Source organism: Schistocerca serialis, chromosome 6 (genome assembly GCF_023864345.2).
Source record: "Schistocerca serialis cubense isolate TAMUIC-IGC-003099 chromosome 6, iqSchSeri2.2, whole genome shotgun sequence".
NCBI lineage: Eukaryota > Metazoa > Arthropoda > Insecta > Orthoptera > Acrididae > Schistocerca > Schistocerca serialis.
In genome coordinates this window covers 308,019,519-308,035,896 of record NC_064643.1, presented here as the reverse complement: position 1 = coordinate 308,035,896, position 16,378 = coordinate 308,019,519, and the positions used below count along the sequence as shown (strand labels likewise).

Here is a 16,378-nt window from a genome sequence, read left to right as displayed (position 1 = left end):
TCAGACGAAGAAAACATAATGTGTTATGCCATATCACCGACATCACACAAACTTTTCAGCGATCCAAAATCCTCAAATATGCAGAGAGAGAAAGAGAGAGATAGAGAGAGAGAGAGAGAGAGAGAGAGTATCAATATATCTAAAGACAATTAAATTTGCCCAAATATAGAATTCTCCACCGAGATGACGAGGGTGTAGTCGAGTCGTGTAACAGACTATTCTAGGAACGACAGTGCACCCTGAACGGAGGTTAGATAATAAAGCAGACGTGTCCGGTAGGCCTAAGTGCGCACTTTGAACTGCGGTGTTGCACCTCACACTCGCACAAATTGATCGGATGCAGTACTGAACTATCATACGGTATTTGCATTTAATGTAACGTTACCTGACAAAAAATGTGGAATACTCAATTAGGGGAGCAGGTAACAAAATGACACTTCAATGATTCAGAGATATCTGACGCTATTTCTGTGACTACAAAATCTAGTCAAATTTACGAAGCACTTGTCAGTAAGAGCCCAGTTCTGTTCTTCGGTTGGGAAGGAAATACTTTCTGTCTTATTCTGAGAAAAGATGGCTATTGACGTCGTGGATACTGGTACTGGTATGAAGTTGACAGCCGATCTGGTCCCGCACATATTCTTTCGGGGACAAATATGGGAATTTTGATGGCCAGGGAGTACCACAAAATCAGGCAGACTGTTCATAGAGGCAGCTTCCACGAGGGTGCCCTATTGAAAAAGGAACTGAGACACCGTCGCTCGAGAGATGACACTTGAGGACGCAGAATGTCCGTCACGTTTCACTAGGCCGTCAGAGTTCCCTCAACCACAACGGTCCGTAACGTGAATCTTAGCTGAAACCCCACTACATCCTGACGTCAGGAGAATCACTGCTGTACCTTTCCAAATCATTGAAATAATGTAACCCATCCCCAGGTAGCCTCCGTACTCGCTGCCGTTGGTCGTCCATAATAGTGGAGAACCACGGTTCATCGCTCAGCACACAGCGTTACCACTGATCAACAGTACTGGTCTCACCATCAATCCAAACACAGCCGTTCGCGATGTGGTTTTAACACGCTACACATGGGATAGTATTTCCCTAGTGTGGTTGCTACTGGTCTCTAACTAGTGCAAAACGACAGGGGATACTGTCACTTGTACTTGGATGGCAGGAGCATATGTCGAGGGATTATGATGTGTCTGGTGCACTATAAGAAGATTCGTGCATGTGGTGGACATATGTGGTCGACCGAAATGTAGACGAGGAGTATGCCTGCCATCACATTCCCACCCAGTCCTAAATAGATTCACTGTCACATTAAACCGCTCCAGTAATCTAGCTACAATACGATTCGACAAGCTGGCTAAATAGAGACGCACCATTAGACCGCTTTCAAATTGTGTCATATGCTGATAATACTGTCTCGTATGAGTACGCAGCATCTCCGTATCCTACACAGTGATATTCAACATCTGGTGCTGTTCACGTCCTTTACTTACCCTGCCACGTCTGGTAACAACAGTAGGCATGAACATGAACAACATCAGTGCTCTGTAGTGGCCGTTGAAATGTTGCCCCAGGTGTTAGTGGATTTCATGACTGTGTGTTTTCGCGCAGTAGCGCTGAGTCGATTTGATCGCTCACGATAGACACTATCATTACAACGAAACTAATATCTCTGTAATTGTATTATCTATGTAATTAAAGCGAATAAAGACTCGCAGTGTTTTAGTTCATTCGCTTCCTTTTCAGCCAATGTCTGGTACGCTCATAAAATATATTGCTTGCTCTATGTTACGTAGAGATTTTGTTATTTCTGGTCATTTTCCCCAATAATAACGAATTTCATTACGACTAATGATACCTTTTCTCCTCACCTTTTTTTACGAATTTGATAATTAAATGTGGCTTACTTTGTGTGGGGATGTCTGTTAGTGAATGATCGCATATTAACGGCACCAGTCAGTGTAATAAGTTTGGTTTGCTTACAGAATAGAACCTGCATCTAAAATTTCACTTTTCACAAAACGAAGTCTGTTAATCACAGGGCATAATATTGGCTATCCTGCTATTCAGCTATTCATCTTCTTTCCGCTGGAGGGAAGCCGGAGTGTATCGGGAGGTTATCCCGTTTTTGACATTACAGAAATCATATCTAGGGAAACGGAAGAAATTATCTGCGTTGTATTACACTCGAATGTTAAATTTAGGGGTGAGACCAACGCTAATTCTGGTAGTTCCTGCAACCAGAAACAGATGGCAGCGCTTATCTCTTATTTCTTACATTTGAGGGTTAGCCTGTTTTCCTGCTCATGTCTTAAATTCCAACGAAGCCAGGTTCTATCGAGGAAGAAAGAGATAACAGCAAGTTACTAAGGTTTAAAAGACGAGGAAGGATGCCCAAGAACTCTACCGTTAAGAGAATTTACCGCTAAAGGTAATGTTCCGGATTCGAATCCAAATCCAGCACACAAGTTCGGATTCGAAACCCTATCTGGCACACTAGTCTAATGGGTTACCAGATATCAAAATAGCACACACTCCGCCAAAGACCGTAGAACGTATTCGGCATGGGAAACAGATGTAAAGATACGACCGAAAGGAGAAACAACGCACCCTGATTGACCTGTTTTACGATACTGTCTGAGCTGCAGGGAGGAAGACTTTCTCTGTTAGGTTGTCAAGAATTGGAGGGTTAAAATGTGCATCTGATGCTGTACGAGAAGGCGATGGAGTCATTGTGGAGGCACATTTACATTTTTGCTATGAATGTTTCTGTGTTTTTTAGTGTTATGATTCATTGCAGTTTTGCATTTACTCTGTGTTAAGCAAAAATAATGTTCTAAAGCAGATGTTAAATTAACTTCAACCACTTAAAGTGTAGGTCAGCATGTTTGCATTCTGTATATATAACTGTGGCTACCTTATAATGTTGATTATTTTTACAGAATAACGTTTCTCCTCTCTGATGTGGTTGCGCATAACTGGCCTTATAATAAGGACTGTGGGAAAACCAGCACGGAAGAGAATCGAAGCATCTGAGTTGTGGTCCTACAAAACAGTGTTGAAAATTAGGTGGACTGATTAGGGAATGAATGAGGACATTCTCCGCAGAATCAGCGAGAAGAGGAATACACCGAAAACAGTGGAAAATAGGATGATACAATATATGTTAGGACATCAGAGAATTACTTCCATGATACTAGGTTGAGCTGTTGAGGGTAAAAACTGTAGGGGAAAGAACTGGAACACACCCAGCACATAACTGAGGATGTAGGTTACAAATGATATCCTGAGATGAGGTGGTTGGCTCAGGAGAGGTATTTGGGACGGGCTCCATCATACTAGTCAGAAACCTAACGACTATAATAATAAACAAAGGAATAGGAAAAACTCACATCACGTAAAATATGTGTCTTAGGTCTTAGAACTAAGCTTTGGGTATTTTTCCCATCATGAAAAGATGATATATTTAGGAAAAAGTAATATTATCATGTTTGTTATCGCCTGTTTCCTCATACGTCTCCCCATACGTGCTGTAGGAAAGATAGTTCTTGAAGAACTTTGTCACACTATCTAGTAAACGCGCACCACTCGAACCTGTAAACACCTAAATAGGGAACTACCGCGTCTACGTCAGACTCAGTAGACAGCGTTAGCATCAGAGGTTGCCATACTTCAAATAGGCTCAGCGTGGCTGCACACGTTGTGCTCTGTACTGGATATACGCTCCAAAGACTTGCAATGCTTCTCACAGAAGTGGTGTACCAGTGGCCTAACGTCGCAGGGGTTAAATCAGCAGGTGACAGAACTTCAGTTCGGCACTCTGCCTAGACCAGCAGGCGGCAGTGCAGTCGCCGCCGAAGGTCACTGTTTCCGCGGACCCGTTTGTTTCTGTGGGCCAAGAGATCGTAAGTAGTTGGTGTAGTATATTAACGTGGCCTGGGTATTTAGGGCGGTTCCGCCGAGCTCTGGACCAGGTACTGACTGCACCCACAGTTCTTCAACCAGTGCCTCGATCGGAACATGCGCTATGCACGATGCCATGCAGCACCAGCCATCGCCGATAGAGGGAGCTGCCAGTGCATCGAAGTCGACCAGGAACGTGGTATCGCTCATAGACATTCATTATGTTACTTTTTTCGGAGTCAATCCTTTAAACTCACAGCCGGGAAAAAAATTAGTACACTATTTTAGAGGTTTCCAATTCACTGAAGATCTATTATTGCAACAGTGCATATAGCACTCCATCTTCAGTCCAGAAGTGGCCCATCGGGATCATCCTGCGGTGTGTCATCCTCAACTGAGGATGCGGATAGGAGGGGCGTGTGGTCATTACACCGCTCTCTCGGTCGTTATGATGGTTTTCTGTGACCAAGGCCGCTACTATTCGGTCGCGTAGCTCCTCAATTGGCATCACGAGGCTGAGTGCACCCCGAAAAATGGTACCCCAAATTAATTGAAACTCTCAGCTGCCGTCAGGTGTTGCTGATATACCTCGATGGGGACAGCTGAAAATGCGTGCTCTGACCGAGACTCGAACCCGGGATCTCCTGCTTCCATGGCAGACGCTCTATCCATCAATAATTATCATTTATTCTAGAGAAGCTGCACGGTCATCAATGGTATCCGGTCACTGACCTTCATCTGTGCGACTGCGCACAGGTTGCCCGAACTCTTACGGGAATCGTCACCTTAGTGATCCGCAAGTAATGGGTGTATGGGCAAATACCTACTAGGTACATTACGTATGTAGATTGTAGACAGTTGGGAATGTGGGTCTCACGGGAGGCCTGCAAGGAGTGGCGCTGTTCATCTGTGTCCTCGGTGGCCCAGCTGGATAGAGCGTCTGCTATGTAAGCATGGGATCCTGGGTTCGAGTCCCGGTCAGGGCACACATTTTTAGCTGTCCCCATCGATGTATATCAAGAAATCCTGTCGGCAGCTGACGGTTTCAACTAATTATCATTTATTCTAAAGTAGCTACACGGCCATCAATGGTATCTGTTCTTTCGAGAACAGTTACTATCTAGATATAAAATCCAGAATGAGAATTTCACTCTGCAGCGGAGTGTGCGCTGATATGAAACTTCCTGGCAGATTAAAACTGTGTGCCCGACCGAGACTCGAACTCGGGACCTTTACCTTTCGCGGGCAAGTGCTCTACCAACTGAGCTACCGAAGCACGACTCACGTCCGGTACTCACAGCTTTACTTCTGCCAGTACCTCGTCTCCTACCTTCCAAACTTTACAGAAGCTCTCCTGCGCAGGAGAGCTTCTGTAAAGTTTGGAAGGTAGGAGACGAGGTACTGGCAGAAGTAACGCTGTGAGTACCGGACGTGAGTCGTGCTTCGGTAGCTCAGTTGGTAGAGCACTTGCCCGCGAAAGGCAAAGGTCCCGAGTTCGAGTCTCGGTCGGGCACACAGTTTTAATCTGCCAGGAAGTTAGATATAAAATGTTCAGGACAAGGTGATGGTGTTCATTTAAGGTTCTTTCTGGCATCACTTAATTTTATCTCCAAACCTGGGGTCGCCAATCGTATAATTCGGCAGATATTATTGGGAGGCGTTTCCTGAAGTTGGATTTATTAGCCTTGTGAAGTTGGCTTTACATTGTTTACATTTACGAAGATTTTAGATTTTACTTTCGGGGATTGGCTAATAAGTAAAGTTGATCGGTTGTTCACGAAATGCGCTAAGCCACGACCGAACCCAGACATCCAGATTCCATTGTAGCAGCGGATATGTTAAATACTCGCAAATACAATACAGGCCTGTTACAGCAACTTAAATTATGACAAATGTAGTATCGTCTCTTGTTACTGCTGCAATTGACCACACTACATAAATTCGCTTTTGTAAAAACAGTGTTACGAATTATTATAGTCTTTACTATTTGTATTCATTGAATACGGTAATCACCAGTGCAGCCCGTAGCCACTTGGCGCTCTGCAGTAGCAGTGCGCAACAAAGCTGCACAGGATTGTCCCGACTGTATCTGACTGTGCTGTTATTTCCATCGTAAGCGATCACCAGTTGTAGTGAACGTCAGACTAAAGCGAGGCTGCATAGTGCTTAAGTCATAAAATGCGCAGTTGTGAGGGGTGGGCTTGTAATCTCCATACTGCCAGATTTATGTTGCACTTAGTTTCCCTAAATCACCCACGGCGAATGCCAGGAAGATGTCTTTTAAAACGTGTTGTGTGATTTCCTTCCCCATCCTTGACAAACTGAGTTTTCACCTAGTCTACAGTGATCCTCGCGGAACATTACACTCTAATTTCTCTTCCTTCCCTAAATAATAAAGCGTCGATGAAAACTTAATCGCTGTTTTGCAGTGAGTGTTTTACTTTGCGAAAAATAAAATGGAGAAGATGCAAAAGTTGAGTGGTTTTTTAAAAATCACTAATTTACTCACGGACTTCAGAAAGTAAGTTAACGTGTCGACCTACGCTACAGGTGCCGGGCGTTGACAGAAGAGGGTGCATGTTCTGGGTCTTCTGCAGGCACAGTTTTGCTGCAGCTCGGATAACGGGTACATCACAGTGCGCGATTGATGTGGCACGGCAGCTGCGAAAGTATTCCAAAGGCACGCGGGGCAGTTCGATTATTACGGAAAGACACATCTGAGCATCACACAGACTCACAGTCAAATTGTGGGTATACATGTGCTAAGTGCAGTGTTGCGTCCAGCCGTTGTGAAATAATGCCAACAATTTGACCAAGGCCACACAATCGTGGGTGATGCTATTCGGAAGTCCAGACATTGCACCATGCGATTTTCACCTTTTCGGAAGACTGAAAGAAAATCTTAGGGGAAACGATTTTCCAACGATGAGGACGTTCACACAGTGGTTCTCAGATCACTCCGTGACTAAGGAGCAGGTTTATGACGTCGAGGAACTTAACGACTTGTAGAACCAGGCTCTCCGGCTAGAGCATTCCGTCCGCTATTGCCAGAGATCCTGTTGCTAGCTTGAAAAACGGCGTTATATATCTATCTCTGTCACTTTGAAGTGCTGTTCAGCAATCGGTAAAAGTACTTGGCTTTCCGTAATGATGCATAACTTACATTTTGAGGCCCCCCTTTTATAAAAAAAAGTACAATACGGGATGTATTCTGAACGTCTACCGCGAAATACAGTTTTGCTTCAATGAACGTTTACGTTTGTTATCACTCATAGGCATGAATATTTGTCTTACATTACTGTGTTGTGATATGGGCAACAGCTCTCTGGCTCGTATCCCAATGCTTATCAGTGAGATAGCACTTTAAGGGGGCCATCTTCCCCTTTGTGCTTCCTTCGGTTGTCAGGGGAAGAATTTTGGATCTCCGTCAGTCCGTCCTTGTGTAGACTTTCCACGCTGTCCCTAAATAACGGCAACCACAATGCGGGGTGGTTACTCTGAAATTTTACGCTGGGTTTCCTTGGCACTTATTGTCCTTGTAACTTATGCTCCACACCTACTGACGTTTCTATCGACAGTTCCTGAAGCGCTGTCTTGTTTTGGTTTCCCTCGATTTCCTGATTCCTCGTCCCGCTCTGTCGCACACACAACTACTGCAACTGCTCCACAGCACTTCAGCTGCCGCATCCCATACGTGTGAGAACATTAAGAGTAACTCATTGACATATTTTATACCACTTCATGAAGTTCTCAGTGCATAACCTGGATATATATCATGGCGAAGATGTTAACGGACTATTCACGCCTGCGGATGGCAATAAGTTTCAGAAGCCGGTAAGGTGAACATTGTATTTATTAGGCGATATTGACGTAATAAGCTGTTATGTGAAGAATGCCTTGCACTATATTTGGTTTATTTTGCTTTCACATTCGTACGTCACAGTCTGTGAGTATCGTTTACTGTAAAACCTTGTTATCTGACTTCAGGGAGTCCATAGCCCCATTTTGTATTAGAACTGTCAATCATTTACAAACCACTGAGTTAGACTTTAACCTACTATAATATGTTATTTATCCATACACATCGTGATAAACGTTTGTTTGCTTGTTAATATATTTTGGACAAGTGTTTCTAAATATAATAGATATGTTTCCCTGGAGACGTCAACTCGGTACATGTAAGAGACATTCTGGGAGTGTTGTGTGCTGTGAAGGAAGTGCATTACGTAACACTGTTGTTTACTACTCTGCTACGTGCTGTACTGATCACCACTACATATGATACGAATGAAATGTAACTGTATTTAGTACCCTGTCAAGTTCGCGACTTCCACTGAAAAAGTTTCCTTAAACATAAATGAATGTAATTAGTTCTAAGGCTCTAAATTTCGCATTTTCATCTTGTTAGAGCTTCAACAGTTTGTCTTTACAGTGTGTTTCGGATGTAAGTGCAGATACTTTAATTGTTGACGGAGGACAGTGTACTGAACAACAACATATAACTATTTAATTCGTTTGCAGACCAGTAATTAGACCTTTTAAGATTAACGTGTTTTTGGGCTTGTTAGTACCTCCAAGTACATATGGCAAGAACAAGCCATTAATGTTTATTTTCCCCTGGGCGGCAGGTCAGATGTAGAAGCGTGGATGCATGAATGAAAAACGGTTTGTCTGTACTGACAGGTGTAGTCCGCTTAGTGGTGCAGTTGCGACCTTGCAGGAAACATCAGTTAGTAAACTGTGTGACGTGTCTATGCGAACACTTCAAATCAAAACATGTTCAAATGTGCGTGAATGCCTAAGGGACCAAACTGCTTAGGTCATCGGTCCCTAGACTTACACGCTACTTAAAGTAACTTATGCTAAGAACAACACACACACACACACACACACACACACACACACACACACACACACACACACACACACACACACACACATGCCCGAGGGAGGGCTCAAATTTCCGGCGGCAGGGGCCACACAGTCCGTGACATGATGCCTCAAACCGCGCGGCCACTTCGCGCGTCGGGAGAACACTTTTACACGCAGAAAACAAATAATTAAAACATTGAAGTTAGTATGTGTTAAGGTACCTGTGATCACAATATGTCCACTTATACCCCTGTAAGCGGGAACCAAAATGAGGCATTTTAGGGAAAAGGTATCTTAATTATGGAGAACTGTTCCCAAAAAGGGCTTCAGATTTTTCTTATATTACTTGCGTTAATGAGAAGTAGCTTTAAATCCAATATGTTACGAAGGGATTGTGGAGGATCTTTCGTTTACTGTGCATTTTTAATTTTGGAAGATATACCAAAACTCCTTTGATTAACAGACTTTTATTTTATAAGATGTGGCACACAACTATCATCAACGATCATCAAATAAATTACAGTTCTTTGGTGGTATCACATGAGACACAGCTTTATGAGTTCCTTAGAGCTATCACAGTGCAGCGCCAAAGGCGTCCCAGTGTTTAGGCGGAGACCCTCTTGAGTTCCTCGCCGTACTTCTGCCTGTAGGTGCCGGTGGGGTCGTACTTGTTCTCCAGCGGCGTCCACAGGTCGGGCTTCTCCTTGATGAGGAACCTGATCACTTTCTCCGCTCCAGCCTTCTGCTTCTCGTTGCACTTGGCACAGTCGTTGGTCAGCGCGTCAGGAATGGCGGCTGTTTACGGACACGGAATACAATCAGAAAAATAACGACCAGCAAAATACTATGAAATGAAATGATTTGTGAGAATCTACATCTGATGTACAGTACAGTGGAGCTTATAACGTTCAACGTATGAAACAATGAGACTTCTAATTAGTTAGGACATAATTCATTGCGAGAATAGTCCTCGTTATCATAATCTAGCTGTAATTAACCAAAGAGTGTGCTGCTGAACAAATATTATATCCCCTAACAATCAATTCAATAGTTATAATATTAGGTAAGTCACGTTCAATAAAAATGAATGTTGTTGTTTTAGGCGTATTGTCTTCGCTGCTTTCTTCAAACAGGAAACCGGAATTATTCACTCTTTGAGTCACTAACGAATATTACGGGAAATCCGTAAATGTAAATGTCTTGCTGATATAGAGGATGTCCAAAAAATCACGTTATCATTTCAAAACACCACAGCTTGGAAACTTTAAGAAATAGAGAATCGTTGTTTGTTGCAACACGTTTAGCAGCTGCTAAAGTTTTTCCTTTGCCTTTTGTAGCAAATCTGATTAGGAGTGCGTCAAAATGGCAGTGTACCAGGATAAGGCTCAATTTGTCATGTGGCAGACAGAATACAAAGGCACTTCCGAATTAAATTATCGATATCAGCAAGTGAGGGCGCTACAGGTGAAAACAAGCGTAATGAGATGTTTCAAAACCTTTACGAGGATAGTCAGTGTCGGAGACTTTCCTCAAAGTGGGCGTCCTTCAGTGCCTCAAGCGGCTGTTGACAGACTGCAAGCTGCAGATGTACCTCATCTTCCAGCATGATGGGGGTAAACCAAAACTTGGGGTTCGAACGTGTGGAATGTGCCGAATGCGGGGTGCGCTGAATGACACATTCCGTGAGTGGTGGGTGGGTCGTGATGGTCCCCCTGCGTGCCCCCCGCGCTCTCCTCATGTCCTGAAATTATGCTCCATTTTGTAGGATTGTGTTAAGGATCGCGTGTAAACATCATTCAATAATACTGCTACTCTTGGTGCACTAATCACTAAACGAAACAGAACTGTTGATGCTGCAATATTCGCCAACGCAGGGGCAGGCCTATAACATTGCTTAGATATTCTACGAGCGTTGGGGAGGGGGGGGGGGGGGGAGGACCACAAACTGAAACTGTGGCATAAAAAATGGTTTGAGACCTGCTAAACGTTCTACAACAAATCACGATCCTTTAACTCTAATACGTTCCAAGTTATTATTCTTTTAAAGTTAGTGATACTTATTGAACATCCAGTACATTATTAATGACCATGGCAATGGAGGGTTGTGTAAGCTGTAATTGCTAGTGTCAGGTAATATTTAGAACATCTGCACTAATAAATTGAATATAATGTACCTCTTGCGAATCTAAGCCGTCAAATAAGATGTAATTTTGCTAATAAGTAGTTTTGAATTTCCAGTTGAGGGACTGCGTAATTGGAAGTCAATGAAGTAGAAAAGTGTTTCTCCATTACAGGACCTAGAAATTGTGATTCCAGGTAGAAACTCCATGTAGATTGTGGGAGTTATAGATAACAGATTCTATTTTTCGTGATATCTTGTATCTACAGATAACTTGTTACAAAGTAACATGTCAAGGGACAACGTGGTACTTGATTTGCAGGAAAACTTTTTAATCTGGGGCAAAAACGCATGCAGGCCAAGAAATATTCATGTTAACATATGCAAGAATTAAGGAAAAATGGAATGTGAAGGAAACGGTGCAAAATAAAGAGTAACATAGAGAAATGTTGATGCTACTGGCATCCTACGTAAGAAGCAAGATCTTAACGATCAGACTAGATGGAAGCAGTGTGTAGATAGCGTTAAAGTGGGAATTAATAGAGTACTGAAATCGGTGTACACTACTAATATCTTCTCAAATCTGTCTAAACAAAGAAATATTTCAGCAAGCAAAGATTTAAGCAAATAACGTTAGTAGTACTAAGGTCACCTGTTTCTTTCGATAAAACGAGAAATGTAAGCAGTGAAATCTCGTGGCTGTCGGTCAGGAGAAAAGGTGAAACTGACACTTCACCGATTTTGGTGCAAAAGGTGATAAGAAATGCGAGAGGTTGTATGAGATACATTCTTAAACTTACTGAAACATATTAGTAGAGACGAAAGGAATTTAGAGGAGAAGTAGAAAGATTAAGGCCATGCACTAATTGTCATACATTTTGAGTAGAAGAACTACACTCACCCTTGAGCTCCTTCCCGTCGGGGGTGCAGGAAGCGTCGCTGTCAGAGAGGAGGCACTCGTGGTACTTCTTGAGGAGACGGTCGTTGTGTAGGACGTCGTCCAGGTCGATATTGTCATACTTGGTGGTGTACGCAGCAGCAGCCGCCACAAGGCACGCCAACAACAAGGCGAGAGTACACTTCTGCATCGTGGCTGTTGGGAAACGTTATCGACTGTGGCTGTCCAGTGATGTGCCGAACACAGCTACAGCGGTGTAATATATACCTGCCAGCGCGTGACGTCACAGGTATGGGCAGTAGCGGTGACCTCGAGTGGTCCACGCACGTGGTCCTTTCTCAGAGCTGGTAGCGTGTTTGGTAGGCAACTGCTTCAGTTCTCAGAAACGCCGTCACCGTGACGACTTACTGGGAATTTCTTCACCTCCTCTGTTGGATAATACCGCACTAGTAGACTTCCTGTTTTTGAGTTTCATGCTGACAACATATGAATCACAACAGACCAGACAGTGGAAAATCGTTGTCTGCGGAATACAGCAGAACTTGTACTGCAAGAGATACGTAACTGACAGCCGCAACACAATTAGTGTCGGTATAATGCATTAAAAAGTCATAAAGAAGTACAGAATGACTTCCTGCGTCACACATTGTATCTAATATTGTAATTCATGTTTACAAGATCTTACTTTTCATCTGAAACACGTTAGGCAACATGTCGAAGTACAAAATGAAACTATGTCAGACAGAAATTACATGGAGGTGACCTAATTGCTGAAATATTTAGTAACATAAGCTTTTCTGGTTGTTGAAATGAATTTTATCTTCATTAACTACGTTGTGCTCTACGTGCTTTCACTCCTTGCTTTCATTTACGTGCAGGAGTCAGTATAGTACGAGGTGTAACAGGCACAAGTGCAATATATTTCTATTGGTGACAGAAGACGATGTGTTGAAAGACATTACATCAGTATTTACGCTGAAACTTCCTGGCAGATTAAAACTGTGTGCCCGACCGAGACTCGAACTCGCGATCTTTGCCTTTCGCGGGCAAGTGCTCTACCATCTGAGCTATCGAAGCACGACTCACCCCCGGTACTCACAGCTTTACTTCGGCCAGTACCTCGTCTCCTACCTTCCCAACTTTACAGAAGCTCTCCTGCGAACCTTGCAGAACTAGCACTCCTGAAAGAAAGGATATTGCGGAGACGTGGCTTAGCCACAGCCTGGGGGATGTTTCCAGAATGAGATTTTCACTCTGCAATGGAGTGTGCGCTGATATGAAACTTCCTGGCAGATTTAAACTGTGTGCCCGACCGAGACTCGAACTCGAAAGGCTAAGGTCCCGAGTTCGAGTCTCGGTCGGGCACACAGTTTTAATCCACCAGGAAGTTTTATATCAGCGCACACTCTGCTGCAGAGTGAAAATCTCATTACAGTATTTACGCTATTTGCAGACAAATAATTATAGCTATTACAAGTGATAGGTTCTTTTGTTCTTTACCACCTCCAGATACGTATGGCAGGAGCAACCCATTAATATTTATTTTTCCCTGGAAAACTGGTCAGGTGTAGAAATGCGGAAGCAAAACAGTTTGTCTATACTGAGAAGCATAGTCCTATTGGTGATACATTACGGCATGCATGAAACATCATGTACCGGTACAGCTAAGGTCCGGACACCGTCTTACTTAAGGTGACCTCAACGAATGTGACGAAAAGAGTGTACATTTTAACACCTAACTTTATTGATATTTATGTCCGACAACAGCGTGAATAGAGCACTTATTTGGCGGAGCGGACACAAGAAAGAATGATGATAATATGGGGGACCGGAATCTATACTTTCGTAAAATAGATCTCCGAGCTCTAATTATTTAACAGCACGCGACTCTCCGCCTTGTTAATACAGAATCTGTTGAAATTGATGTCTACGTGGAGCGTTCATAGAGACAAATACATAACGTAATCTCAAGGATAATATTTCGTGTTACCATATTAGAATATTTCCGCAGGATATCTTACAATAACGAAATTAATTAAAAGAAACCTTTAAATTATGTAAAGTTTTTCCTTTTTTAAACGAAATAATCTATGTTTTGCCTAAAAGCGGCCAATGTCTGAACTGAACTAAAAGTTTTTAGTTTTTACTTTAATACGAAATAAATTAATTTATGCAGTTCCTTTTCTTTACTAATTATCATGCGAGGCTTTTGAAGCGTCCGTTGATGACGGAACGCAACGCTATTACGATGAAATTATTCCTACGCAAGATGTCTGCCAAGAATGGTCGATTGCCGGCCGCGGTGGTCTCCCGGTTCTAGGCGCGCAGTCTGGAACCGCTCGACTGCTACGGTCGCAGGTTCGAATCCTGCCTCGGGCATGGATGTGTGTGATGTCCTTAGGTTAGTTAGGTTTAAGTAGTTCTAAGTTCTAGGGGACTGATGACCACAGCTCTTAAGTCTCATAGTACTCAGAGCCAAGCCAAGCCAATGGTCGATTGTTCGGCCGTTCTTTTTGTTTATCCAGCGTACTGAAAACTTTGAAAATAAATCCTATTTTTTCTTCTGCGTGAAGGTCACTATATACACTAAAGAAAAAGGCACAATTAGCACCAATTGCAATGATGATGATGAAGTCCCATACTCATTGACAAAGCGTAGGGGAACGATGCGAGTGACCCGCACCGCCGTACTAGGCAAGGTCGTATTGGAGGTGGTTTGCCCTTGTTTTCCTCTGACCGTAATTGGGATGATTGATGATGATGAAGACGACACAACACCCAGTCATCTCGAGGCAGGTGAAAAGCCCTGACCCCGCAGGGAATCGAACCCGGGACCCCGTGTTTTTCTTTATTGTTCTCATTTTGTTCGATTTTGTTCGTTGCATTTGTTCGGTGCGTATGTCCCATGACACCCGTTCAAGTTCAGTGTTGAGCCGTTGAGTCAGTTTTTTATTACAGAGGGCAGCTAACCCTCTGACCGAACACGCTGAGCTACTGTGCCGGCGTGCTCGGGAAGCGAGAACGCTACCGCGAGACCACGGGCTTTAAAATTCACAACTTCACAACGTGAAATGGCCGCCGTAGCATGCGCTTTCTTCAAGACTAGAAGAGAGTGTGTGTAATATTGCTGATTTTTTTGGTGTCTTACACCAGAGGGTAAAAGAACAATTACATTGCTACATAGATTCTATACAGTTTTCTTATAGGATCGTTAGCCTTTTTTATTATTTCGTTTCGTTCAAAATTACCTTTCTGAGAGTTAATTACACGCATATCTTCAGAGTCCCCGCGTGATATTTTCAATAATTTAAAGTTTTACAATATTCATTTTACTTCGTTTTGTGTCCGACTTGTCGTTGCAGGATTCAATATTTTGTACCGCGTATCAGTACAAGTGCCTCCTGGTATGAATGGGCCAAAAATACCAGCGATTTGCGAACAGCTATACTACCTTTATAACAACACATCTGACACATATGCTTTTTACACAAACACACACACACACACACACACACACACACACACACACACACACACATTATATATACAGGGTGGTCCATTGATAGTGACCGGGCCAAATATCTCACGAAATAAGCATCAAACGAAAAAACTACAAAGAACGAAACTCGGCTAGCTTGAAGCGGGAAACCGGATGGTGCTATGGTTGGACCGCTAGATGGCGCTGCCATAGGTCAAACGGATATCAGCTGCGTTTTTTAAAAAGTAACCCCCATTTTTTATTACATATTCGTGTAGTACGTAAAGAAATATGAAAGTTTTAGTTAGTATGGCTCACAATTTTAGACGAACAGTTGGTAACAGGCAGTTTTTTTAAATTAAAATACGGAAAGTAGGTACGTTTGAACATTTTATTTCCTTTGTTGCAATGTGACACATGTACCTTTCTGAACATCATTTCTGAGACCGCATGCTGTTGCACCGTGATTACCTGTAAATACCACATTAATGCAATAAATGCTCAAAATGATGTCTGTCAACCTCAATATATTTGGCAATACGTGTAACGACATTCCTCTCAACAGCGAGTAGTTCGCCTTCCGTAATGTTCGCACATGCATTGACAATGCGCTGACGCATGTTGTCAGGCGTTGTCTGTGTATCACGATAGTTAATATCCTTCAACTTTCCCCACAGAAAGAAATCTGGCGACGTCAGATCCGGTGAACGTGCTATTTGATCGCGTTTGAGACACATTTGCTTACTGGAGGAGCGTGTGAGGTACAGGTACATCTGTGGCGGCAGTTGCAGTCGGCAGTATCTGTGAGAGCGTTCACCTGATTCGAAGTTGTTGATAACAGATAAGGAACTGCATTCAGTTTAAGAGTGCAGTAATTGCACCACAAGATTATTCTTGCTTAATTCGGCTCGGTAAACTCTTGATGTCTGTTGAATACAAGTCATTCATTAAGGCAGGTCGGAGTGGCCGAGCGGTCCTAGGCGCTACAGTCTGGAACCGCGCGAACGCTACGGTCTCAGGTTCGAATCCTGCCTCGGGCATGGATGTGTGTGATGTCCTTAGGTTACTTAGGTTTAAATAGTTCTAAGTTATAGGG

General features: G+C 43.1%; 2 protein-coding genes across 3 annotated transcripts in view; both read right to left on the bottom strand.

The window, feature by feature from the left end:
- Nucleotides 1-12,034, bottom strand: part of LOC126484052 (allergen Tha p 1-like) — a 72,251-nt gene extending 60,217 nt beyond the window's left edge. The window contains exons 1-2 of one of the 2 annotated variants that reach the window (XM_050107400.1): nucleotides 11,808-12,034; nucleotides 9,479-9,582 (exon numbers count right to left, since the gene is read on the bottom strand). In XM_050107400.1, coding sequence (XP_049963357.1) covers nucleotides 9,479-9,582; nucleotides 11,808-11,994 — 291 coding nt within the window. In that variant the 5' untranslated portion in view covers nucleotides 11,995-12,034. Of the gene's footprint in view, nucleotides 1-9,238; nucleotides 9,583-11,807 lie in introns of those variants that run through there. The other variant, XM_050107399.1, reaches the window with a different exon arrangement.
- LOC126484050 (allergen Tha p 1-like) overlaps nucleotides 1-16,378 on the bottom strand; it is a 105,597-nt gene that overhangs the window by 32,959 nt on the left and 56,260 nt on the right. The window lies entirely within an intron of this gene.